General features: G+C 43.6%; 1 protein-coding gene across 2 annotated transcripts in view; it reads right to left on the bottom strand.

Annotated features, from left to right (window-relative positions):
• CD109 (CD109 molecule) overlaps nucleotides 1–17,931 on the bottom strand; it is a 70,838-nt gene extending 52,907 nt beyond the window's left edge. For both annotated transcript variants that reach the window (XM_035109603.2, XM_035109604.2), the window contains exons 1-3: nucleotides 17,631–17,931; nucleotides 16,367–16,527; nucleotides 1,444–1,472 (exon numbers count right to left, since the gene is read on the bottom strand). In XM_035109603.2, coding sequence (XP_034965494.2) covers nucleotides 1,444–1,472; nucleotides 16,367–16,527; nucleotides 17,631–17,743 — 303 coding nt within the window. In that variant the 5' untranslated portion in view covers nucleotides 17,744–17,931. The remainder of the gene's footprint in view (nucleotides 1–1,443; nucleotides 1,473–16,366; nucleotides 16,528–17,630) is intronic.
• Nucleotides 17,932–21,724: the final 3,793 nt, after the last annotated feature.

Genomic DNA, 21,724 nt, shown 5'->3' with positions numbered 1-21,724 from the left:
GCCAAAGTTCCCCATTACATCTTAACAGGACCAGCCCTACCATTAAGCAGATTGTGGCAGCTGCCTCAGGCAGCAGATGTTGGAGGCTGTGAGGTGTGGGAGGACAGAGCTGTGCATCCTGTACCCCCTAAGTTAGCCTACTGTAGCAACTATCCCCTCACCAGTGTTGAAGGTAGATTCAGCTGCCATAGATTCGGCTGGCTTCTCTATGTGGAGTGGGAAGGTGCCATCTCGTTCTTTGCTTCAAGCAGTGAAATGTATTGGGCTGGCTAAATGGGACCAGGTTTACTGTCAATCAGTGTTCGAAACTCCCATTGTTCTTGGCGTATTTTGCAACAGGGAATTTCATTAGCGTGCACAGTTTCTGAGCTCTGGGCACAGTACTGCACCAAAGATTTAAGATTAAAACTGCAGAGTGGAAGGAAAGGAGGACCTTTTTCTGCCCCCTATTTCCAGCTCCTCTCTGAAGACTGGAGAAGAGACCCTCTTAAGAATATTGGGGGCTGGGCAAGGGAAGGACTAGACCATGTGAAAAATGAACATAATATTTTAGCTGCAGTCCATTCATTTTTAGCTTTGTATTCTAGTTATTTAAAAAGTGTGCCTAGACATTAAGTTGTTGCACCCATAACCTAGGTTTAAGGTGCCATTTAGATCCCAGTTTTCATGTCTCAGCTTCTAACGCTGCTGTCAATATGAGATCCTGGATCATTATCCTGGTTTCTGAGCCTGCACTACCAGGCAGACAACAATCTGTCTTCTGGCAGAACAGAGACAGGCTGCAGAAGAAAATGGTTCCCCTAGGACAATTGAATTAAATTCCCAACCATGATTCGTGTTCTGCAAAGTCTTATTCTCTGAGTTAGTCTGCAAGCACGTATAGGAGATACAAGGCACAAGCAGACATAGACATGGTTCTATGGCAGAACAAGCAGCCATTCTTACAATTTACAAGAAAAGGGATTGTGCAGAAGAATCATCATTCATTTGCTTCTGTTCATTGGCTCTTAATTATTTTGGGGCAAGTGCTTCATGACAACGTGGTTTGCACCTAAAAATGTGTGTTGATATAAATCTGTTTTAAACTTATCTAATATTTATGAATTTTAATACTTTTACACCCGCTTTGTTAGCAAACAAAACCTAGAAGGAATGCTAATCCCGCATTCTTGTTTGTTTCAATTACATCTAGACATGCCAGGAACACTAGTTTGAATGTCTGTTTTAACATCATTGTCAGATGTCGTGTCCTAAAACAAGATATGAAAGGCCTGCATTTCAGTGTATGATCCACTTGTCAGAAGGAAGCTCTTTGCTCACTAATAGTGAACTTACACCATATACAAGATTAAAACGGAATAAAGGTAAGTAAATGAAAGAGGCAGCATCCATTCAGGAACTATTTCACATGGAACACTAGTACTTCAGGAAAATAATACTTACAGCTGGAAGAACAAGTGTACCAACCGAATCTGCAAATAAAAAAGAAAAGGGGGGATTAATCCACCTCTTGCTTCCTACATGCCATGTACCATGTACAGCAAATCCATCCTTACAATACATTTGTTGGAATGCAGCATTCCAGCACTAGTCTGTTACATAATCTGAACCTTCTTCTTATATTTCAACAGTGGGATTCCAGTGGTACCTACAAACACACTTCCTGAGGGTGGAGGTTATTTCTGGAGACCTAGGAAGAGGCGCTAAATTCATGTTCTCCCTGGATCTCTCTAAGTTCAACCCATCACAAAGCCATGAGGTGGGAGCCACATTCCACCTGCATGAGGAGCCCTACCTCCTAAAGCTTTCTTTAGGCATGATGTTTGTGTGCGGGGTCCATGCAATGACCAGGGAATGGGGTCATACTGCTGGCACTCCCCTGGCCATGCTACCCCATGCCAACTACCACGCAAGTACACAATGAGTACAGATATCTGAAAAAGAGCAACTACACATGACAGGGGGGGGTGGTTTTCAGATAGCTGTGCTCAATGCACAGGGTGGGACTAGCCCATCTGTGCAACACGGGAGCAAGGCAAACTTCAGGGGTCCACTTCCTGATCATCAGATGGAACCCCATCAAGAGTGTAACATGTGATGTGGCTCTAGTGATCATTATAGTATTTGCCACCTGGAAGCACACTTCCTGGAGTGGTTTGCTGCAGACCTCAGTAAGGACAGCAGCAGGAACACCAGGAAGCTGGGGAGGTGTTTTTAATTCATGCTGACCCCACAGGATCTCTCTTGTCCGTCCCCACCACCAAAAGGTGAGTAAATAGTTTGTATTGCATTGTTATAATATTCCAAAAGCTGCCTCAGGGATCATTTTATTGAAAGACGTGGCATAAATATTTATACTAACCATCAGTGTATCAGAATTCAAAGATGTGTTTCTCAGGGCAGAAGCATTGTTACTTTTGTACACTTTAGTCATGAAGTGTGATCCAAATATAAAGTCAAAAAGTGATATACTGTACTTCATTTCTGAGACCAGGATACACAGAAAAGCTGTAGCCATTTCTTATTTCTACTTATAGTTACTCAAGGCCCTGCTACTCAGGGGAGAGGTGGCAGCATGAATCAATATTCTTCTAGACTTCTAATATAAATCTAGAGGCAGGGATGCAAGGATTTAGGAAGAATTTATTCCTAATTCCCAGTGGCCTCATTCCCATGCACTAATTGAATTCTAATTTCTACAGACCTGTAACAACAGGCTTTTAATGCTTAACTTGTTTTGACTTTGAAATGCTACTCTTAAATTGCCTTTTGTGTATTGTGCAAAGTATCTTCAGCAAATCTGTCAGTGTCAGCAAAAAAAAGTAAGGTCAAAACCAGAGTGCTCTCATTAGAGATATAAATTATTTAATGGAATGGGAGGCCTGATTGTTATCATGATTTACACCATCATGATTGATATAGTTCAATTCTTTCTGCCCTCTCAATAAACCTATCCCATATTTACTGTGAGGCAATCACCCACAAACCACTCATGGATTGACATTCTTTATCTATTTATTTTAATTGTTTGTTTATATATTTATAAAATGCACTTTCATTAAAAATATATATAACAAGGTAGTGTAATGCGTTCTGAACGCACATTTGTTAAGTCGAAAAAAATTGTAAGTCGAATCCCATATTGGGGGGGATCGTATGTCGAAGCAACTGAACTTTTATAATAGCTGCACAATTTCCTCGGTTGTTAATGGCCTATCACAGTCATTTGGGGAGACCATTCTAGCCATTTCCTTCTCTGTCAGCTGTTCTCTTCTCTCTAGGAATCAATTCTACCGTATTACTTTAACCCTACCCTTTTCAAATAATGTTACCTTTATATCCATTTCCTCCTCCAGCTCCCACCCTAAATTGCAGAAGGGAGTGGTAATCTTGATTGGGCAGTGAGGAAGGAAACCTTTTACTCCAACAATCCCAATGAAAATTGCTCTTATACAACATGTGGATGGAGAAACAGGGAATGCCAACTTTCTTATTGCATGTTAGAATTCTGGAAGCCGTGTTGCATTCCATTTCCAGTTTAAAGTAGAACATCAATGATTGGATGCTGCTAAACTGCCCATGTCTGGAAGCACCCACCATCACTGTATTTGTATTTGAAGACTCCATTTGATATTTGCAATTAATATTGCAAAAAAATGTTGCAAAAGTCAAAAAGGTTTGTGGATTATCAGTTGACTGAGTGCACATAATTAATCAGTGATTAAAAGCCGGGTGGGATTTTCCTCTCCTGTGTCAGATAAGATTAGATCTTTGGCAGTACCAATCTTTAATTATTACATTTGCCTGTAATTTCAAATACCAAATCAGAAGGGTTGAAATATTGCACAGTTAAATTATGACCCACAAACTGCTCTAATTGTCGTTTATATTGGTTTTGTTCTACTGAATTGAGGCTTACTGTTGCCAAGGAAATCAAAATGTTTGGTTCAGCCCATAAATTAAAACATACAGCTTCACAAAGAGTTATTCGTATCCGGAGGCAATACTAAGGGCTGCTGCTGCTGCTGCTTTGCGACCTGCCTGCAACAACAGTTCACCTTTAAGCTACCACCAGTGAGAGATGGAAGGCCATCTTCCCCTCCAGGTACACACTCTGGGAAGTGAGTTGGGAAACTTGGAAAATCCACCTTTGTTAAAATATTTATTACAAACTAGCTGGTCCGGCCACGTGTTGCTGTGGGTCATCCCTGTGAGTCCCCCCACCCTGTCCTGATCCATGACGTATCCCACCCCTCCTCCCTCCAACCCCCTGGCTCATCCCTGTGTTTCGGTAGGACACCCTTCCCTCTGTTTTCCCTGGGGAGTGTTGTCCCCTCCCCCCTGTATCACCATACATTGGCCCCTGCGCAGGCATCGTGAACATTTTTGTATATTTAGATTAAAAAATTTTGAAATAAGAACATGAGAAGCAGAAGTTATTATTGTTTAATTTTATTTTGGGGTAGTCATTTATTTTGGTGGGTATTGTATGATTTGGGCGTTGTTGTGTGTTTTGGTTTGTGTGTGTCTGTGTGTGTGTGTGTTTTGTCATTTGGATTTTCTAATTTTGGAGTAGGTGACCCAGAGAACCTAGAGAACTACTTTAATAATCCCGATCGGGGGGGGGGATCAAATAGCGAAGACCCACAGCCCCATAGCAAGAGAAGGCGAGTTCCGAAGCACCCAAGCTGTTCGGTTCCATAAAAAACCCAGGAAGTGGCAAGGGGAAGGTAGGAGATTGTAAATTGGGGGGATGGCCACTGCAAATATCCGAGGACTTAAACTGGGGAGAGAAAGTGCATGGTTGTTTTTTTTAAAGACACAGAGGCTTGCAATCAGTCATAGTATAAAGCGTAGGTTAAAAGGGGCATGACTGCCCTAACTTAAAATGGCCACCGGAGCCTTGCATGTGACACAAAGTAAAAACCCCTTGCCGTGCTCCCAAGTGCGTTGCTGTGGGTTATTCCCCCCCCCGGGCCTAGTGGGGGCCTGGCAGGGGCCTACATAAAACAAAGGCCGTGCTGCGGCCTGTGATCCATGCGCTTGCCCTCTCCCCCCCCCCAGGCCTAGTGGGGGCCTGGCAGGGGCCTACATAAAACAAATGCTGTGCTGTGGCCTGCGATCCGGGCACTCCCCCCTCCCCCCCGGGCCTAGTGGGGGCCTAGCAGCCTGGCAGGGGCCTAGGGGTCTGGTAATGGCAGCCTTGGTGGTTTCAGTTGCTTGGTTGATGATGTCATTATTTGGTTTGTGGGTGTGGTGTAGATTTCACAGGAAGGGAGGGGATGTACTGTGGGAGGAAATCCACTTGAGGTCGCTGTTTTACTTTGTTGAAAAACGGGTTTTTACCTGCGGAGGTGTGAGATGTTTGGGTGTTTTTTTCTGTGGAAAAGTGGAGCCCGCACTTTCATGGTTTTTACATTTTTATATATATAGATGAGGACAGGAATGCCTTTTTTTCCAGCACATAATACAAGGCTGTATCCTTTCTGGCAAAATGAACAAACACTACAGTCCTTTCCCTCCATTGATTCTCTTATGGTGCCACTGGGTTGCCTGGGTGTCCTTGGGAGTAGACACTCTCAAGCTGCTCCTTGGCTCTGTGGGCTGCTGAATCCCCTTATACCATTCTGCTCCCCCATCGCTGTTTCGTTTTGCCTCTATCCACCACAGAACGTGATCACAGTCTCCCCTCACCAGGAGAATTTTGCAAAGACACTCTTCTTCCTTACTAGCCCACCATTCCTCCCCATCTCTTTCTTTCTCTCAACTAACTGCCCCAACTGTCACTTTCGCAATGTTCTAATTCCAGCGGCGACAGTTGCCAAGACTGCCCAGAGTTACCATTTTACTTTTAAAATGTTAAAACCAAAACAAACACTAAACAAACATCTCGTTACAAAGGTACACGAATGTACACCTGTCCTCTGCAAATCTATCAATTTCTGTTCTCAAAGTTTCTCATTTTTCCAGTTTTAAACACAGTTCTCCACATTTCCACAACCTGGCATTTTTATTAAAAAAAAATCCTAATGAAAATTCATCAGTATTTCAGTGAAAAGTCTCATCATCATCATCATCATCATCATATATTTTTTTAGTTATACCCCACCCATCTGGCTGGGTTTTCCCAGCCACTCTGGGTGGCTTACAGCACACAAAAGTTTTAAAACATTAGGCATTACAAATTTCCCAATGCAGATGTCTTTTAAAAGTCAGATAGTTGTTTATTTCCTTGACATCTGATGGGAGGGCTTTCCACAGGGCGGGCGCCACTACTGAGAAGAACCTCTGCCTGCTTCCCTGTGACCTCATTTCTCACAGTGAGGGAACCACCAGAAGGCTCTCAGAACTGGCCCTCAGTGTCTGGGCTGAATGGTGCGGATGGAGACACTCCTTCAGGTATACTGGGCCGAGGCCGGCTTCCGGACATGTGCAGAAGCCATTTCCGGAGCCCCGGACATGGGCAGCACAGCGCCGGAAATTGCTTCTGCACATGTCCAGCACATGTCCGGCCCATGGACAATCGTCCGTAAGAATGATCCGGCCCACGGCCAGAAAACGTTGCTGACGCCTGCTCTAGACCAGTGTTTCCCAACCAGTGTGCCTCCAGATGTTTTGGGACTACAACTCCCATCATTCCTGACCACTGGTCTTGCTAGCTAGGGATGATGGGAGTTGTAGTCCCAAAACATCTGGAGGCACACTGGTTGGGAAACACTGCTCTAGACGATCCAGATAGTCACGCTGGTTGATGATCTCCAGCAGGCTAGGGACAAAGGTGAAAGCTGTTTCCTAGTTCTGCTGGATCTCTCAATGGTCTTTGATACCATCCACCTCTCCTCATCAATGCCCCCTTCCTCTCACTACCTGGTGATGGGGTCCTCCCTAGTGGCCAAGAGAACAAAGCATTCAAGGGCTAGTGCAGGGTTCAGCAAGGTTTACCTTGCCTGAGCCAGTTCACTCCAGCGGAGATTCCTCTGTGGGCCGGATCACACACGTGCCTGTGATTTCCAGCGTTTGTGTTTGCGCAGACGCGATTTCCGATGTCTGTGTCTGCGCAGATGCAATTTTCGGTGTCTGTGCACGCGCAGATACAATTTCCGGCACCACAGAAGCGAGTCGCCACGCCTGTTTAGCACAGCGCGTGGGGACTCATCAAGCGGGTGGCTCAGTTCGGGGGTGGCTCATGGGCTCGTTAAATGACCCTCGTCAGCCGCTTGTGGCCCATGGGCCTTAGGTTGTTGACCCTTGGGCTAGTGCCTGAAGTTGTTCCACCAGGAGATTCTTTCTCAGATCTGTTAAAAGTCATTTCCAATGCTATCTAAAAGCTTCCTGTTCAGCCCATTTTAGTGCTTCCCTTAAATTTCCTTATTAGTCAGATTTTGTTCTCAGTGATGGTAGGCAATTGCTTTTTTCTTCCCCCACCATAGAGAAATAATGCAATAATAGAAAGAAAAGAGAAGCAAAAGTATGGGAAACTATCAGTGCACTAGCCCCTCTCCCTAAAGGGGACAAAACCTAACTAAAGAAAAGCCAATTCTGTATTGACCATGCTCACTAGGAAAGCCATAAAACATGTTGGACCTGCCAACAAAAACCTGTGTTCTTAAAAGTTAAATGGCAACTCTTCCATATACACCACCACTGCATTTTAATGTCAACTTTTTATATTTTAAAAGTGGTTTGTTAGATTTATCTTGTCCAACATTGTGCTTATCTCTAGTCATTTTCATTCAGGTTCTACAGGGGGGAAATAAGCCTTCTCTATCTGTCTCACACATGCAAAAGGCTGCTGCATAGGAGGAAAACAGTATCTCAGACCCAAACAGGTGAGTGGCAATAAGAACAATTTGCTGTTCTACATGCAAGAACAGGGATACAGGCTCCTGCTAAACAAAAAATTGATCCCCAGAGCAGGATCAATATCCATGCCAAAATGTTCTTAATCTTCACACATAGTTAAACACGAGTCTGGAATAAGAGTCTCCAGTTTTGTTTAGTCCCAGGCCTTCACATAAATCTGTCCTCACTTGATTCTTTAAACACTATAGAACAAACTGCATCATAATCTATCAAAATAAAAAAATCAAGTAAAAAATCCTAACAACATCATGCAAAAAGATAAGCAGTTAGGTCTTAGATTTTTTTAAAGCAACATCGTAAGAAGCTAAGAGCTTAAGAACTTGTCAACCAGGCCAATTTGGAGGCTTTGTTTTTTAAGCTTTAATGGGTAATCTTGATCAACTGAAAAATAATATTGTTCCCAAGTGATTTTTCCCATGTCCTCATTATTCTACTTAATAACAATGAAATCTTACCAAACATAATCAAAACTTCATCCAAAATGATGCAAAGACATGCTTAATTAAGAAAATGTTTATTTTCCCCAGAAACTTTGCTAATAGTTGGCTGTTGATACACACACACACACACACACTTTATTTAAACAATCTTTTTCAACTTCCATTTCTGGCCTTTGACACCAGAATTGTGTATTTCAGGACCCATCCTATTCATGTGATTGCAATTTGTTTTAACTGTTTTAAAACTGAATTTTAAATTGTAACCTGCCCCATGAACTGCTGGTGAAGGGCAGGTATAATAACAACAACAACAACAACAACAACAACAACAACAACAACAACAACAACAACAACAACAACAACAACAATGCATATGGAGGCATTAGCACAACCCTTTATTTTTAAGTTATTTATTTGTTTAAAAAATATTTATATGCTGCTTTTTTAGGCAAAGCCCATCCATAGCAGCTTGCAACAATTAAAACTACAAGTATATAAAAAACACTAAAACAAAAAGGACCCCCCAGATCCACAAGAATAATAACAGACTTTTAAAATGTATCTTATTCTGAGTTTATTAAAACTAGAATTTTTTACAATCAAAGCCTTTTCACTGCTCTGGGAAAAGTGGAATAAAATTGTTCCCCCATTCCAGACTGTTACCCGCTAGCAAAATGGTACATTGGGCAAACAAAGTACAGCACAGAGAGTTATGACAGTGGGTCAAGGTAGGGTGTTACTGAATTCAAAAGTGGTATTTGGACTGCCACACAGAAATATCACTCCTATATTTCTTCAGGAGAAATGGAGCTCACATTATCAGAAAACTAAGCTTATTAAGTAACACTATTAGATTTTATCCTATTCTATTTTAAGAGTTGGGAAGATTAATCCTCTGCTATTGTTTTGTACTATTGGTTTTTCTTCTGATCAACAAGGAAAACGGAATGCAATGGCTTAAATTCATCTACTGCTTGAAAGTATTTCTGGAGATGCGTTAACTCGGAATTATGCTTCAACTTTTCCAGGACTAACCCTGGAAACTAGCAATATCTGATGAGTCACTTGGCAAAACAGAGCTTTAAGTGAAACTTAATGGCATGTTTATGTTATAATATGAGATTCATAGACTATCAAACCCTGTCCTTGCTGTGTTGCTATTTAACAACTTAGCATTCATAAGTGTTTTCTAGCTTGGCATATAAAATAGGCTCCTTTATATTGTTAAGCAAGCAGGACTCAGTTGCTGGCATGGACATTTTTCCAATGTTTATATATGATCACAGCTTGTCTGAGCTTGAAAGCTATTTGCATAGTCTCTATCTGTTTAGTAACTTTTGGCTGGGATTTATTTCCCCCCCAACTCCCTTACTCTCAGAATCAAGATTTCTCCCTACACTCAATTAAGCAGCAATTATATCACTTCTGAGTCTTTGAAGACTGATGCAAGTCAACACCTTAACACTTTACTATCACTTTAGAAAAACTTTTAAAATCTAGAGAATCTCTTGCATCGCTTATTTTATGCCCAATATATTTGCAACGGCAACTCTTCATGGCTGCTAAACAAAACTGCCTCGCCCTTTTTAAGATCACAAATTATAAGTTCCTCCTACCTCTGGGTAAAAGGTAAAGGTAAAGGGACCCCTGACCATTAGGTCCAGTCATGACCGACTCTGGGGTTGTGGCACTCATCTCGCGTTATTGGCCGAGGGAGCCGGCGTATAGCTTCCAGGTCATGTGGCCAGCATGACAAAGCCGCTTCTGGCGAAGCAGAGCAGCACACGGAAATGCCATTTACCTTCCTGCTGTAGCGGTACCTATTTATCTACTTGTACTTTGATGTGCGTTCGAACTGCTAGGTTGGCAGGAGCTGGGACCAAGCAACGGGAGCTCACCCCGTCGCAGGGATTTGAACCGCCGACCTTCTGATCGGCAAGCCCTAGGCTCTGTGGTTTAACCCACAGCGCCACCCGCATCCCTACCTCTGGGTACTATTGTATAATTAGGTGAGAATGTTCCAAAATAAAAATGAATTGAGCCATCAGCAATATATATAGCCAAGTGCCACCCCTTAGGACTGAATTAAAGAGGATACCTCTCTAGACTATTTCACACATTACACAGCAACAGCCCCAGGGTTGCTAGTGAGTGTAAGGTACTCTTAACACATAGCTGGGATTGTCTTTGGCTCCAAGCATACTTGCAGGATTTCTAAGTGCTTCTTTGTTGCAATAATACTTTACATTTCTTGGTGCACACCTAAAATGTATCTTATATGAATGAGATTTTTGTTAAATCCTACTTTCTTATTCATCAGATGGAAAAGATATGAACCGTTGCAAGGTTTTCTAAACTTCTGCCAAGTATAATCTTGCCATCCTGTAGCATCCTTGACTTTTTCATTTTGAATCTCTATTAAAAAGCAGCCACCAATAATGTAAGGCTGCCAACCTCTGTCATGAGAACTGTTCTCATAAACTGCACAGGCCACACCAGCATAGGCTTGCATTCTGTTGGCCTCACTATGAGAGTAACACTACCAAAGTCTTTCCTTTATGAGCCTTGAGACCTAGTAATTGATTCAGTTAAACAGAAGCCCCAAACATGTATTCCTTATCATTGATAATAAAATGCCCAGAGCCTAGAGCTTTTACAAAGCATAAACCAAACACTGTCTTGAATTTCAAAGCAAAATATGTCAACCTTTTCATAAAAATGAAAGAAAAACACTGAAAATAAAGAAGCAAGCTAGTTCCAAATGCCCAGTAGCTGTTATTGTTACATGTCAATTTAGACTTTATATTATTAGTATAAACTACAGATTCTGGTAAAACAACATCTGATGCACACACCAGAGGAGCTCATCATTTCACATAGTGTATTCTGTCAAAGGTAAGATCTTTTATGTCAGCATTTCAGATGTAATATTATTAGAGGATTTGAAAGCATGATGAGCAATTCACGTATCCGCAAAAACGTTCATTACCAATGTAAAGTCTGAACGTTCAAAATTAAGTCTTAAGGTGTTCATAACTGGTAATAGCTCTTGACTTGCATATATTTAAAATCAGGTATACATATTACAGTAATGTGATTTATTTAAGGAAGGGACATGCGCATAGATTGTGTTTGCAATGCATTTTAAAAGGTGGTGGTGGTGGTGGTTTTTCAGATTAACACACTAATGTTGTCAAAATTAGCTACCAAGAAAAAAGAGTTGTCATCAAAGAGTCAAAAATCTTAGATACGTGCTGGTGAGAAGATTGCTAAAACAGAACCAGGAACCAGAGTGTTGCATGCTAGCAAAGTGTTCCATGTGAACCAGAGACACCCGAGTCCAAATATCCACTATGTCATGAAACTCAGTAGGTAACTTTCCTGTGGAATGCCCTTCCATCAGATCAAAATAAAAAAATCCTTCCAGTAGCACCTTAGAGACCAACTAAGTTTGTCAGAGGTGACTTCTGTTTCAGTGTATCTGAAGAAATGTGCATGCACACGAAAGCTCATACCTATGACAAACTTAGTTGGTCTCTAAGGTGCTACTGGAAGGATTTTTTTATTTTGTTTTGACTGCGTCAGACCAACACGGCTACCTACCTGTAACTTCCATCAGATGTGAAGGAAATAAGCAGCTATCCTATTTTTAAAAGACATCTGAAGGCAGCCTTAGAGCTACATGAAAGCTCATACCAATGACAAACTTAGTTGGCCTCTAGGCATAAGTAAGTAAGTCTCTGGCGCTGTGGGTTAAACCTCCCTCGGTTCCTCGGCCAATAACGCAAGATGAGCGCCACAACCCCAGAGTCGGTCACGACTGGAACTAATGGTCAGGGGTCCCTTTACCTTTAAGGTGCTACTGGAAGGAATTTTTTGTTTTGTTTCGACTACGGCAGACCAACACGGCTACCTACCTGTAACTAGTGCATACTGTAGTTTGGTGTGTGTATGATGAGGTTAGTTGCTTTTTAGATGAGCTAAAGATCCAAATGCTTGTTGGAGAGATACTACAGTGTCTGATATGAAGGAAGAACACATTTCAGTCTCTTTTCTAGAGATGAAAGGCTTAGTAATGATGGTTTCTGTCCTTGTGGTTTTCTCACCCTACACCTAGAAGCCAAACCATATTCTACTAGAAGGCAATTTTAAGAGAACCAGGGAAATTGAAGCTGTTTGAAGGAGGTGACCAGGAAAACTAAAGAAAAAAATCATTGTAAGAAAACCTCTCAGAGGTTTACAAAAAAATAAAAACTTGACTTGCCATTCAGAATGAGAAGGCCTCAGTTCAAAATTATTTAAATAGTTCACGTCTAAAGTGAATATGTCATAATTTATTTACTTATTTATTGCACTTATAGCCCACCTTCTTCTCCAAGGAGTTCAATGTGGCATGCATGGTTCTCTCCCTCCTCATTTAATCCCAACAACACTGTGAGGTAGGTTAGGTTGAGAGACAGTGACTGGCCCAAAGTTACCCAGTGAGCATCATGGTCAAGCGGGGACTTGAACCCTGGTCTCGCAGGTGCTATCTACAAGTTATTTTCAGCGTCTTAGGGTGTCGTCTCTTGGCAATCTGTATTTGAGCAATATTGCTTCAGCTTTCCAAATGAGGGATAACAGCAATGAAACAATATAGCTCCCTCGTTGCTGAAAACAGTCAAAGAAGCTAATAAAAACAGCTGAAATCTAGTCAGTATGTCTTTACTAGTTCTGAGATCATGTTGAATATATGGGCGGATTCATCCACTGACCTGTTTAATTATCAGTGAATCAGTGTCATATTTCAACATTCACCTAAGGGAAAGTGTGAGCATGGTGTTCCACCAAGACTCAATGACATGACTCTACCCACGCAAGAAAGGGTAGGAAGAGAGAATATTACACACTAGGATTTATACATGGATGGACCTCTGAAACATCTGTCTCACGTGTTAAATGCAGGTGTCTACTACACAAAGAGTAAACATATGAATTAATCCTTATTTTTTTTACAGAACAGAGAAAGCTGACTTATACAGAGTCAGACCACTGATCCATCTAGGTCAGTTTTTTTCTAAACTGACAGGCAGTGGCTCTCCTTGGAGATACTGGGGAACTTCTACATGCAAAACAGATCACTGAGCTACAGCTCTTCCCTGCCCAATAAAGCTAGGCAATTGGCATGCACAGGATCTGCTTTATAGCTACATTAAAAACACAGCTCTGCTATAATGCCAACTTGCTATCTCCTGGGAAATATCCCATATATTTGGAAAGTCCCAAATGATATGCAGTTGCCTCCCGTGGCCAAATGTGGCTGTGTAGAGAATGCTGCTACTAATACTAATAAGGGCCTTTCCGCATTGTTGGTATTGGTTTATTAGGAATGCACAAAATAGTTATTCATCCATGCCTTTCCTCAAGAGTTGTTCTTTCATCACATTTCACCACACCAAGATGACAACATTGTGTATCTGGAAAATGTGATACCTTCCCCAGCAAAACACATACAGTAATTGCAGAATGCTAAGTGACAGTATGAGTGGCACAGACATTGATTTTACATTGCAACTAGCAATACATTCCTACACACACACACACACACACACACACACACACACACACTTTCATTGCTTTTGAGGCTTAGTGCTCAACATAAAAGTGGACATCAACTTTCCCTTTCAGGAATGCCTACCACTTTGTTAGCTTTATACTACTTCTTGCATTTACACTCTCCCGCATTGGCATATGTATCTAACCATGGGTAGTAGCGCCCACTGGACATAACCTGGTTTCCTTCTCAGTAAGCATGCATAGAATTGCGCTGTAAGTGCAATTTTGTTCAGGATTTCTTAAGGGAAAAATAGCCTGTAAGACTCACCCTTTCTTGCTTACAAGACATCCTTTCATGCTCTAGAACACACCAACGTGCATTTTTAAGGGAAACAACAGCACAGCTATCCCACTCCTTTCTAGATACAGTGGTACCTTGGTTTACGAACTTAATCTGTTCCAGAAGTCCATTCTTAAACCAAAGCGTTCTTAAACCAAGGCGTGCTTTCCCATAGCAGCGGGGGACTCAATTTACAAATGAAACACACTCAACAGGAAGTGAAACATGTTCTTATTCCAAGGCAAAGTTCACAAACCAAAACCCTACTTCTGGGTTTGCAGCGTTCTTAATCCAAGTTGTTCATAAACTAAGATGTTCTTAATCCAAGGTAGCACTGTATGTGTCTTTACATATTTCATGTGTTTTTATTTTGTCAACCACTGTGTGATCTTCAGATGAAAGGCGGTGTAGAAATGAAATAAATATATATATGTGGAAGACAAACATTGAAGTGTAGTTGACACAGTGCCAGACTTTGACTTGAGAGACCTGGGGAAAAGGTTCTCCCAACACCACCCCCATGAGCCAATTGGAGGGGCAGAGGACACATGTGGTGGGAGAAGGGAGAAAGTCCTGTTACACTAATGAAACTCTTTTATGAGCTTCCACTGGTAATGCTCAATAACTGAATCCTTCCTATGGGATTGAACTCCTTGCTTAGTTCAGTAGTTCCCCTTGGGCAAGTCACTATCCCTCAATATTGTTATAAGGATAGTAATTTTCTTTCAGAACTTGCTTTTTTCAGGAAGAGAGCCTTTTCTACAGCAGCCCAACATCTCTGGGACACATTGCTACATTCACTCTAACAAGTTCCATCACTTCAGATGCTCATAAAAGCCCTAAAGGGTTCACTAGCTTTAACTGATTTGGTTGTAGTCAGGTACTTCATTTTAGCATTTTAGGGGCTGGTACGTTATTGCATTATTACTTTTTATTCTTACTGATTTCATGTAGATAGCTGTATCATATTGCACTTTTTTGTAAGTTGTTTTGAGAGAGGTTTTTTTAAAAAAAAAACCTTAAAGATGTCCTTTAAAAACTGTGAATATAAAAATGGGATAACCTGAGCTTTCTGAAGCAATGACAAAACAAAATGTAATAAATATACATCATGGTACTGAAAGAAACTTGGAAAAGAACAGTGCAATGGACATGCTATGGCAGCATTTCAGATGTTTTGTGATGTTAGCCCAGTGACCTGCAGGGCCCTTAAAAATGCTCCTGAAAAAAAACAGCATTCATTCCTGGGCTCCTACCTCGGAAAACACATAGAGCATGTGTGTGCAAACTGCGAACTCATTCAGTTCTGGTACTAAAAACTATTTTTTAGGTTCAGAATATGCTCAGAGGCATCTTGTTCTTCCATTATAATCATGTGTATTTTGCAGCTGGCTCTGACTGATATTCTATATAATCCTGAGATTCTCGGGGGGGCGGGGACCCAAAGTAGATCCAACAAAAGTGAAGTCTCCCTACCATATCAGAAAGGTGAATTCTGAATCATTTATGACCAAGCTCCTCAACTCTATTTTGGGCTTCCTTGCCAGAATTGGAAGAACTCCTACCTGCTCTTTCTCTTAACAGTAAAACAGGAAAGGGAAAAAAACCACCTCTTTTCATGAGTACATAGGTCTCTCCAAAGCAGAAACAGTGTAAAAATTATGTCACTCAGGATTACACTTAAAAAATCAGGTGGCAGAGGGGCAGATTCAGGGGGGAAATGGCAACCACAGTCAAAGGTGAAGTAAACAGAGCACATGAATGGTTATACAGTACATTTAAACCACAGTTCAGCAAATAATTTCACATTTCAATCTATGTAGCTCATAATAATAATAATAATAATAATAATAATAATAATAATACCTTTATTGTCAATGTACAACCTGTGTACAATGAAATTAACTGAGCCTCCCTCCCCCCCCCAAACACTCAAACTCATTGCACTCTGTGTGCTTGTCGCATCATACTTATTTCCCCCCTGTGGAACATCTGCATAAGGCAACTCACCAATGATAGTCTTAAATTCCCTCATTAAGGCTACAATTCTAAACCCACTTGCTGGGAAGCAAACCCCATTTAACAGAGTGTTTACTTCTGTATAGCCACCCACGGGGCTTTCTTGCAATCAAAAAGTACTACAGACAGAATATGCTTCATTATTTTTAGGCCAAGAAAGTTATCTCACCTCTTTTAAAGACGCCTTCCCCACGTAGTACAGTGTTATTTGCATAGACCACTTCGGCTTTTACTGTAACCTTTTGTGGGCTCTTTTTCAGCATAGCTACTCCAATAGTCAAATTTGCTCCAGGCCTGATGCTCTTAAGAGCTGCCAACAGGTATGTGGGTCTAAAAGAAGGGACAAAACAGATTGCACTCATGGCCTGATAATCCTTTCACTACTCCAACATCAAGGCTGTAACTCAGTGGCAAAGCTTCTCCTTTGCATGTACCAGTAGATAGTTCCTGATTCAATCTTTGACTTCTCCAGATACTGTGTCCCATGATAAGGCCCTTGCAGAGCCAGGCAGAGGCCCGGACCAGGAAGATAATGTGGCCCTTTTTTAACCCTTTTGTTACTTTTTTTTATTTTACTGATTGTGAATATGCTGACCGAGGCCCCCTTTGGAATTGGAGGCCTGGGCCAAGTGGCCCATATGGCCCCCCTCCCATCTGAAACTCTGTAGGTCCTCTGCCAGTCAGTATGGACTATACTGCACTAGGTGGGCCAATGGTCTGACTCTGTATGTGCCAGCTTCCCAAATAATCTCTGGCCTGATTCATATGTGGATTCAGCCAAGTTGCAAGGGTGCGGGGGAGAATACAAGTCCTAACTGGTGGGAAATTACTGCTAAATAAAGCTCCGGAAGCCTCACAAGTATCGGAGGAGAAAAAAACACTGTGCTCAAAAAGTATGGTAATATAAGAAAGGAACAGATTGGGAAACTTTGCCCACCCACTGGTAAAATAGTATAATAACCCCCCTAATCATCTCCTTTCTCAGACCTCTGGCTCCACATACATACATCCTTTCAGTTTTCATAGAAAGTGCATTCAGGCAAACTGATCTTCTGCTTTCGTAGTGACAGGCTAGAATCGTATACTAGCTTACCTGGGAGTAAGCCCCAATGGACCCCATAAGAATTGCCCCCGCAATTATGAACTGAGGAGCAGCGGGCAAAGTACGTGGTTTGACCCCCCCCTCCCCCCAAAAAACCACCTACAACTACAGTACTGAGTGTGCAACTGAGCTGTCGGTGATCTGCAGTCTGACACTCAGTACTTTTGCAAGATTTGCCTCGGTTCTGAAATCCTCATGAGTGCAAAATCTGGCCTTCTGTGCAGGACAGGGCAGGAGGAGGAGAGCGGGCACTAACCGTTTCCCTTATTCCTACACGCCTTTCCCACCCACCCCGTCCATCTTCTTCTCCCCACCCACTTCCAGTTCCTACCCAGCAGCTTCGGCCCACGAAGTTGCCCAGAGGAGGCACAAAGTGAGCCCAACGGCGGCGGGCAGCCGAGCGCCCCTGGGAGCCGCGGGAGCAGCGTCCGACAACCGCAGCATCCTGCGCCGGGAATGGGCCGCTTTGCCTGGAGATGCCGCTTCGCGCCTCTTTCGCCTTCTCCCTCGTCTTCTCCTTCCCCACGCAGCGTTTGCCTGTCCTTTCGGCGGCGGCGGCAGGGAGGGAGGGAGGAAGGGAGGAGGGCGCCTTTCTCGGGCTGTGAAAAGCGCTCCTTGTGGAAAAGCGGAGGCGGCAGCTTCTCTCCCCCGAGCGTCTGGCTCCACCCCGCCCGCCCTTCACGCCCACAAGGCATCCCCACCCTCGGCCGCCGCGGGGCAGGAGCAAGGCCGCGTGCGGGCATCTCCCCACCGCAGCCGCCACTCTCCCCCCCCCCCCCGCGGCAGCTTGTGAGAGGCGTGGGTCGGTGGGTGGGGAGGGCCTTTTTGTCCGCGAGCTCCCTCGGGCAACGTTTGTGGGGCGACCGTTTCAGACAGGCCCACACACCCTTGTCAAACAGGCACTCGAGGGAAGGAGTCGGGCTCGCTTGGACGACGCTGTGGGTGGGTTGCTCAGTGGAAAGAAATCCGAGGACGGCCTCAGCTGAGTCACAGGTTGGAGAGGCGAGAGAAGGGTGTTTCCCTCGCAGAGGGTGATGTCTTTGGGTACAGAATGTGCCAGGGAAGGCAGAAAGAGAGAGAAGCGCTGTTCTAAATCTTACCTCAAGCTCTGGATTACATGCCCCTGTTCACGGGCCCCTCCATTTTGCCAACCCCCTGGCCAATTTACACAGTACTGTACCCTTTTTTTGGCAATGCACCATCATGGCAGCCTAGCCATCAAAACAAACAAGAGTAAGGTTCAAGGGCGTACCCACCATGGGGCAAGTTAGGGCAGCTGCCCTACTCTAGAAGCCAGCTGGCAGCTGCCCCTCTCTAGAAGCAAAAGGACGCAGCGAGGGAGAGGAGGGGAGAGAGCGCAACACCCTCCTGCTGGAGCTCGCCGGGGCTGCCTCCCCACAGCCTTCGCTCGTTCAGCTCATTCTGCTGCTGCTCTTACTAGAGCAAACAAGGAGGGGGGAATGGAGAACCAGAATTGGAAGAGCTGGGGTGTGGATTAAAACACTGTACGTAAAACACCACACTCACTCTGATGTTCCTCCCAGGGATCGTGGTGGGAGGGAGGGGGGGGAGAGAGAGAGAGAGAGACAGAGAGAGAGAGAGAGAGAGAGAGAGAGAGAGAGAGAGAGAGAGAGAGAGAGAGAGAGAGAGAACTTGAAGCTGGCTGCTGAAGGATTGAAGTCTCTCTCTTTCTCTTTCTCTCTCTCTCTCAAAGAGAGGAGGCTGGACAGGGCGAGCCTTCCAAAGCTCCTGTGCCAGTATTTAAGATACAATTTGTTTCCTTGTTTCAGGTAGCAAATGGTCTGCACCACAGCTTTTACTCTTGTCCTTGGGGAGGGGGGATCTTTATCAGTTTAATGAAACCTCCAGCGATAATGAGGTGTGAAAGGAGTTCCGTTTTAACTGGGTGGTTTTGCATAAGGAGGCTTGGAAGGCATGGGAATGCAATGGTGTTATATCTTTCCCAATTGTCCTCCCTCCTTTGTGTCTTTTATCATCCAAGCTGTTTGGGCAGCCACTGTGTGATGTGATCTTAAAAGATGTGTGTTAGAAAGGGTGGGCATGGATGTCTCAGTTTTCTCTTTCAGCCTTAAAGGGCCAGCACCCCTTTATTGCTATAAAGCAGGCATGTCCAACAGGTAGATCATGATCTACTAATAGATCACTGGACGTCTGTGGTAGATCACTGGCTCCCCCCAAAGAAGCTCAGCAACTTTGGCTCCCCTAAAAAAAGCTCTACATCTTTGCCCTGAAGCCCCCAAAACAGGGCTTTCCTTCCTAAAAAAAAGCTAAACTTTGACCTGAACCCCCTAAAACATGGATGGCTTTCCTTCCTAAAAAAAAGCTCAACAACCTCAACCTGAACCCCCAAAAGGGGGTAGATCAATCACTGCCAGTTTTTAACTCTTGGAAGTTGGCCACCCCTGCTATAAAGAGTCTGCATGTAGCTTCATTGGAAGCGATGGTATGTTGGCATTGACAACAGATATTTTTTATGTTGTTATGTATTACGGTTTTTAGTTTCTTTGCTGTCTCACCAATAGAAAAACCTGGGTGGTCACTGTTAGGGAATTTTATAGGGGGGGGCACCCAAACGAGGCTTCATTTGGGAATCAAGATTGGCACAAATGCCCTCAAGGGGACCCCATTTGATCCTACAACACCACTCTAGTATCGCACCAACACGAACCCCCTCAAGATCAAGCCCTGTGTAATAAAGGCTCCCTTTCCTACCCTTTCTCTGTTGCCTGGGACTCTATGTAACCATATTTCTTTATGAATGAATACCGTGTATCTTTATTTCTAAATGAAACCCCCTTTTGCTACTCTGGCCAAGGGCTCTCAGGGATGCAGGGAACAGCCATAATCCTTTAAGCAAGAGGTCAGGTAGCCAGGGTGGTGCTCCTCTGCATATCCATAATCCATTCAGGTACCATCTCCTGCCGTTCCCAACCCTCCGAAGCCAGAGGCAATACTCACACCTGGACCCATTGTTTCCCCCCCCCCCCGCCAGGTACTCAAGGATCCCCTCCCAGATACTTACTGGTACTAGCTTAACAATGTCCTGGGACATCATGCATTGTTACCTTATGTTAATCCTGTTTACCTCCTGTTTACCTGTATGCTAATGCCCCTTGCCCCTTCCCCTTTTCTGACGTTTTACCCTGTCACAAGTGATGTATGTATGATGCTTTCGATGTACATTATGGGATGGTGGTGGGAACTTTTAAAAGTTCTTGCAGCCCTGTTCATGGTGTTCAGTCTGGCATTGAACCTGCTGCGCAGTAATAAACCTTGCTGTTTGCTCCGGATTGTGGCTGGACTCCTTCCTTTTATACTCTGCAACGACCACAGGCCCTTGCCTGATGAGCTGGGTGGCTGAGCATTCTCGCACCCAGAATTTTGCCCTAACAGTCACTTTTTATCTTTGGGCGATGCTCAGAACAAAACAGGAAGAAAGCAGGTGGTGGACTTTTGGGGGAATTGGAGTCCTTTTACTTCTTCTTCTCTCCTTTAGGAGGAATATAACTTTCCATCTCCCTCTCATAACGAACTTTGCCACTGTTTGCCATGTCTTCAAACTTGCCTATTTGTTTTGCTGACATTGTCCACCATTCAGACGATTGGGTTGCATTTCGCAGGGCAGAAGAGTCCGGACCTTGGTGTATTCAGCTTGCTAGGCTTACAGGAATCCGGACGTATGAAAGGGGTCAGTCTCTCTGTGGGCAGGATTCCTGCATTACCGGGGGGGGGGGTTGGACTAGATGACCCTGGGGGTCCCTTTCAGGCCAGCTCTACAGGATTTCTGTGAGGGGTTCAAGTGAAAGGAGCGGCTGTAGATAGTTTCTGTGCTTCAGGCTGCTATCCTATACAGGCTTACCTAGGCATAGATTGATTTCTTAAGATGGTTGTGTGAAAATTATTATGGACAAAGTATAATTATGTAGCGCCTGTATTGTATGCTCAGCTTATAAATATGTGTAAATAAGCAATACATCATAAAGACACCACTATCTCCACTGTGGAAATATGAACGCTGGGTAAGTGCCTTGGCCCCTGGAATCTCACTGTTGTGGATATTGGGGTGGCATGGAACAATATTAAAACTTGCAGTTTGCCCCCTCCTCCATTCCCTCAATACTTTTCATATAATCATAGAATCACAGTACTCCAGGTGAGGTCTGACCAGGGCAGAATACAGTGGTACTATTACTTCCCTTGATCTAGATGCTATACTCCTATTGATGCAGCCCAGAATGGGATAAGGCAAAAGATGGGATAAGGCAAAAGCAGGCAAACTTTAATTTATTTCTGTACAGCAGGCTTTGCTAAGCTGATTCCCCTCCGTGTGCTTTGGACTACAACTCCCATCTGCCTCTGGCAGCGCAGTTGTGGTCCAAAGCACGTGGAAGGTGCCAGGCTGGC

The sequence above is a fragment of the Zootoca vivipara genome, chromosome 3, assembly GCF_963506605.1.
Source record: "Zootoca vivipara chromosome 3, rZooViv1.1, whole genome shotgun sequence".
NCBI classification, from domain to species: Eukaryota; Metazoa; Chordata; class Lepidosauria; order Squamata; family Lacertidae; genus Zootoca; species Zootoca vivipara.
Note: the sequence above shows the minus strand (reverse complement) of the source record. Positions and strands in the feature narration are given on the sequence as shown.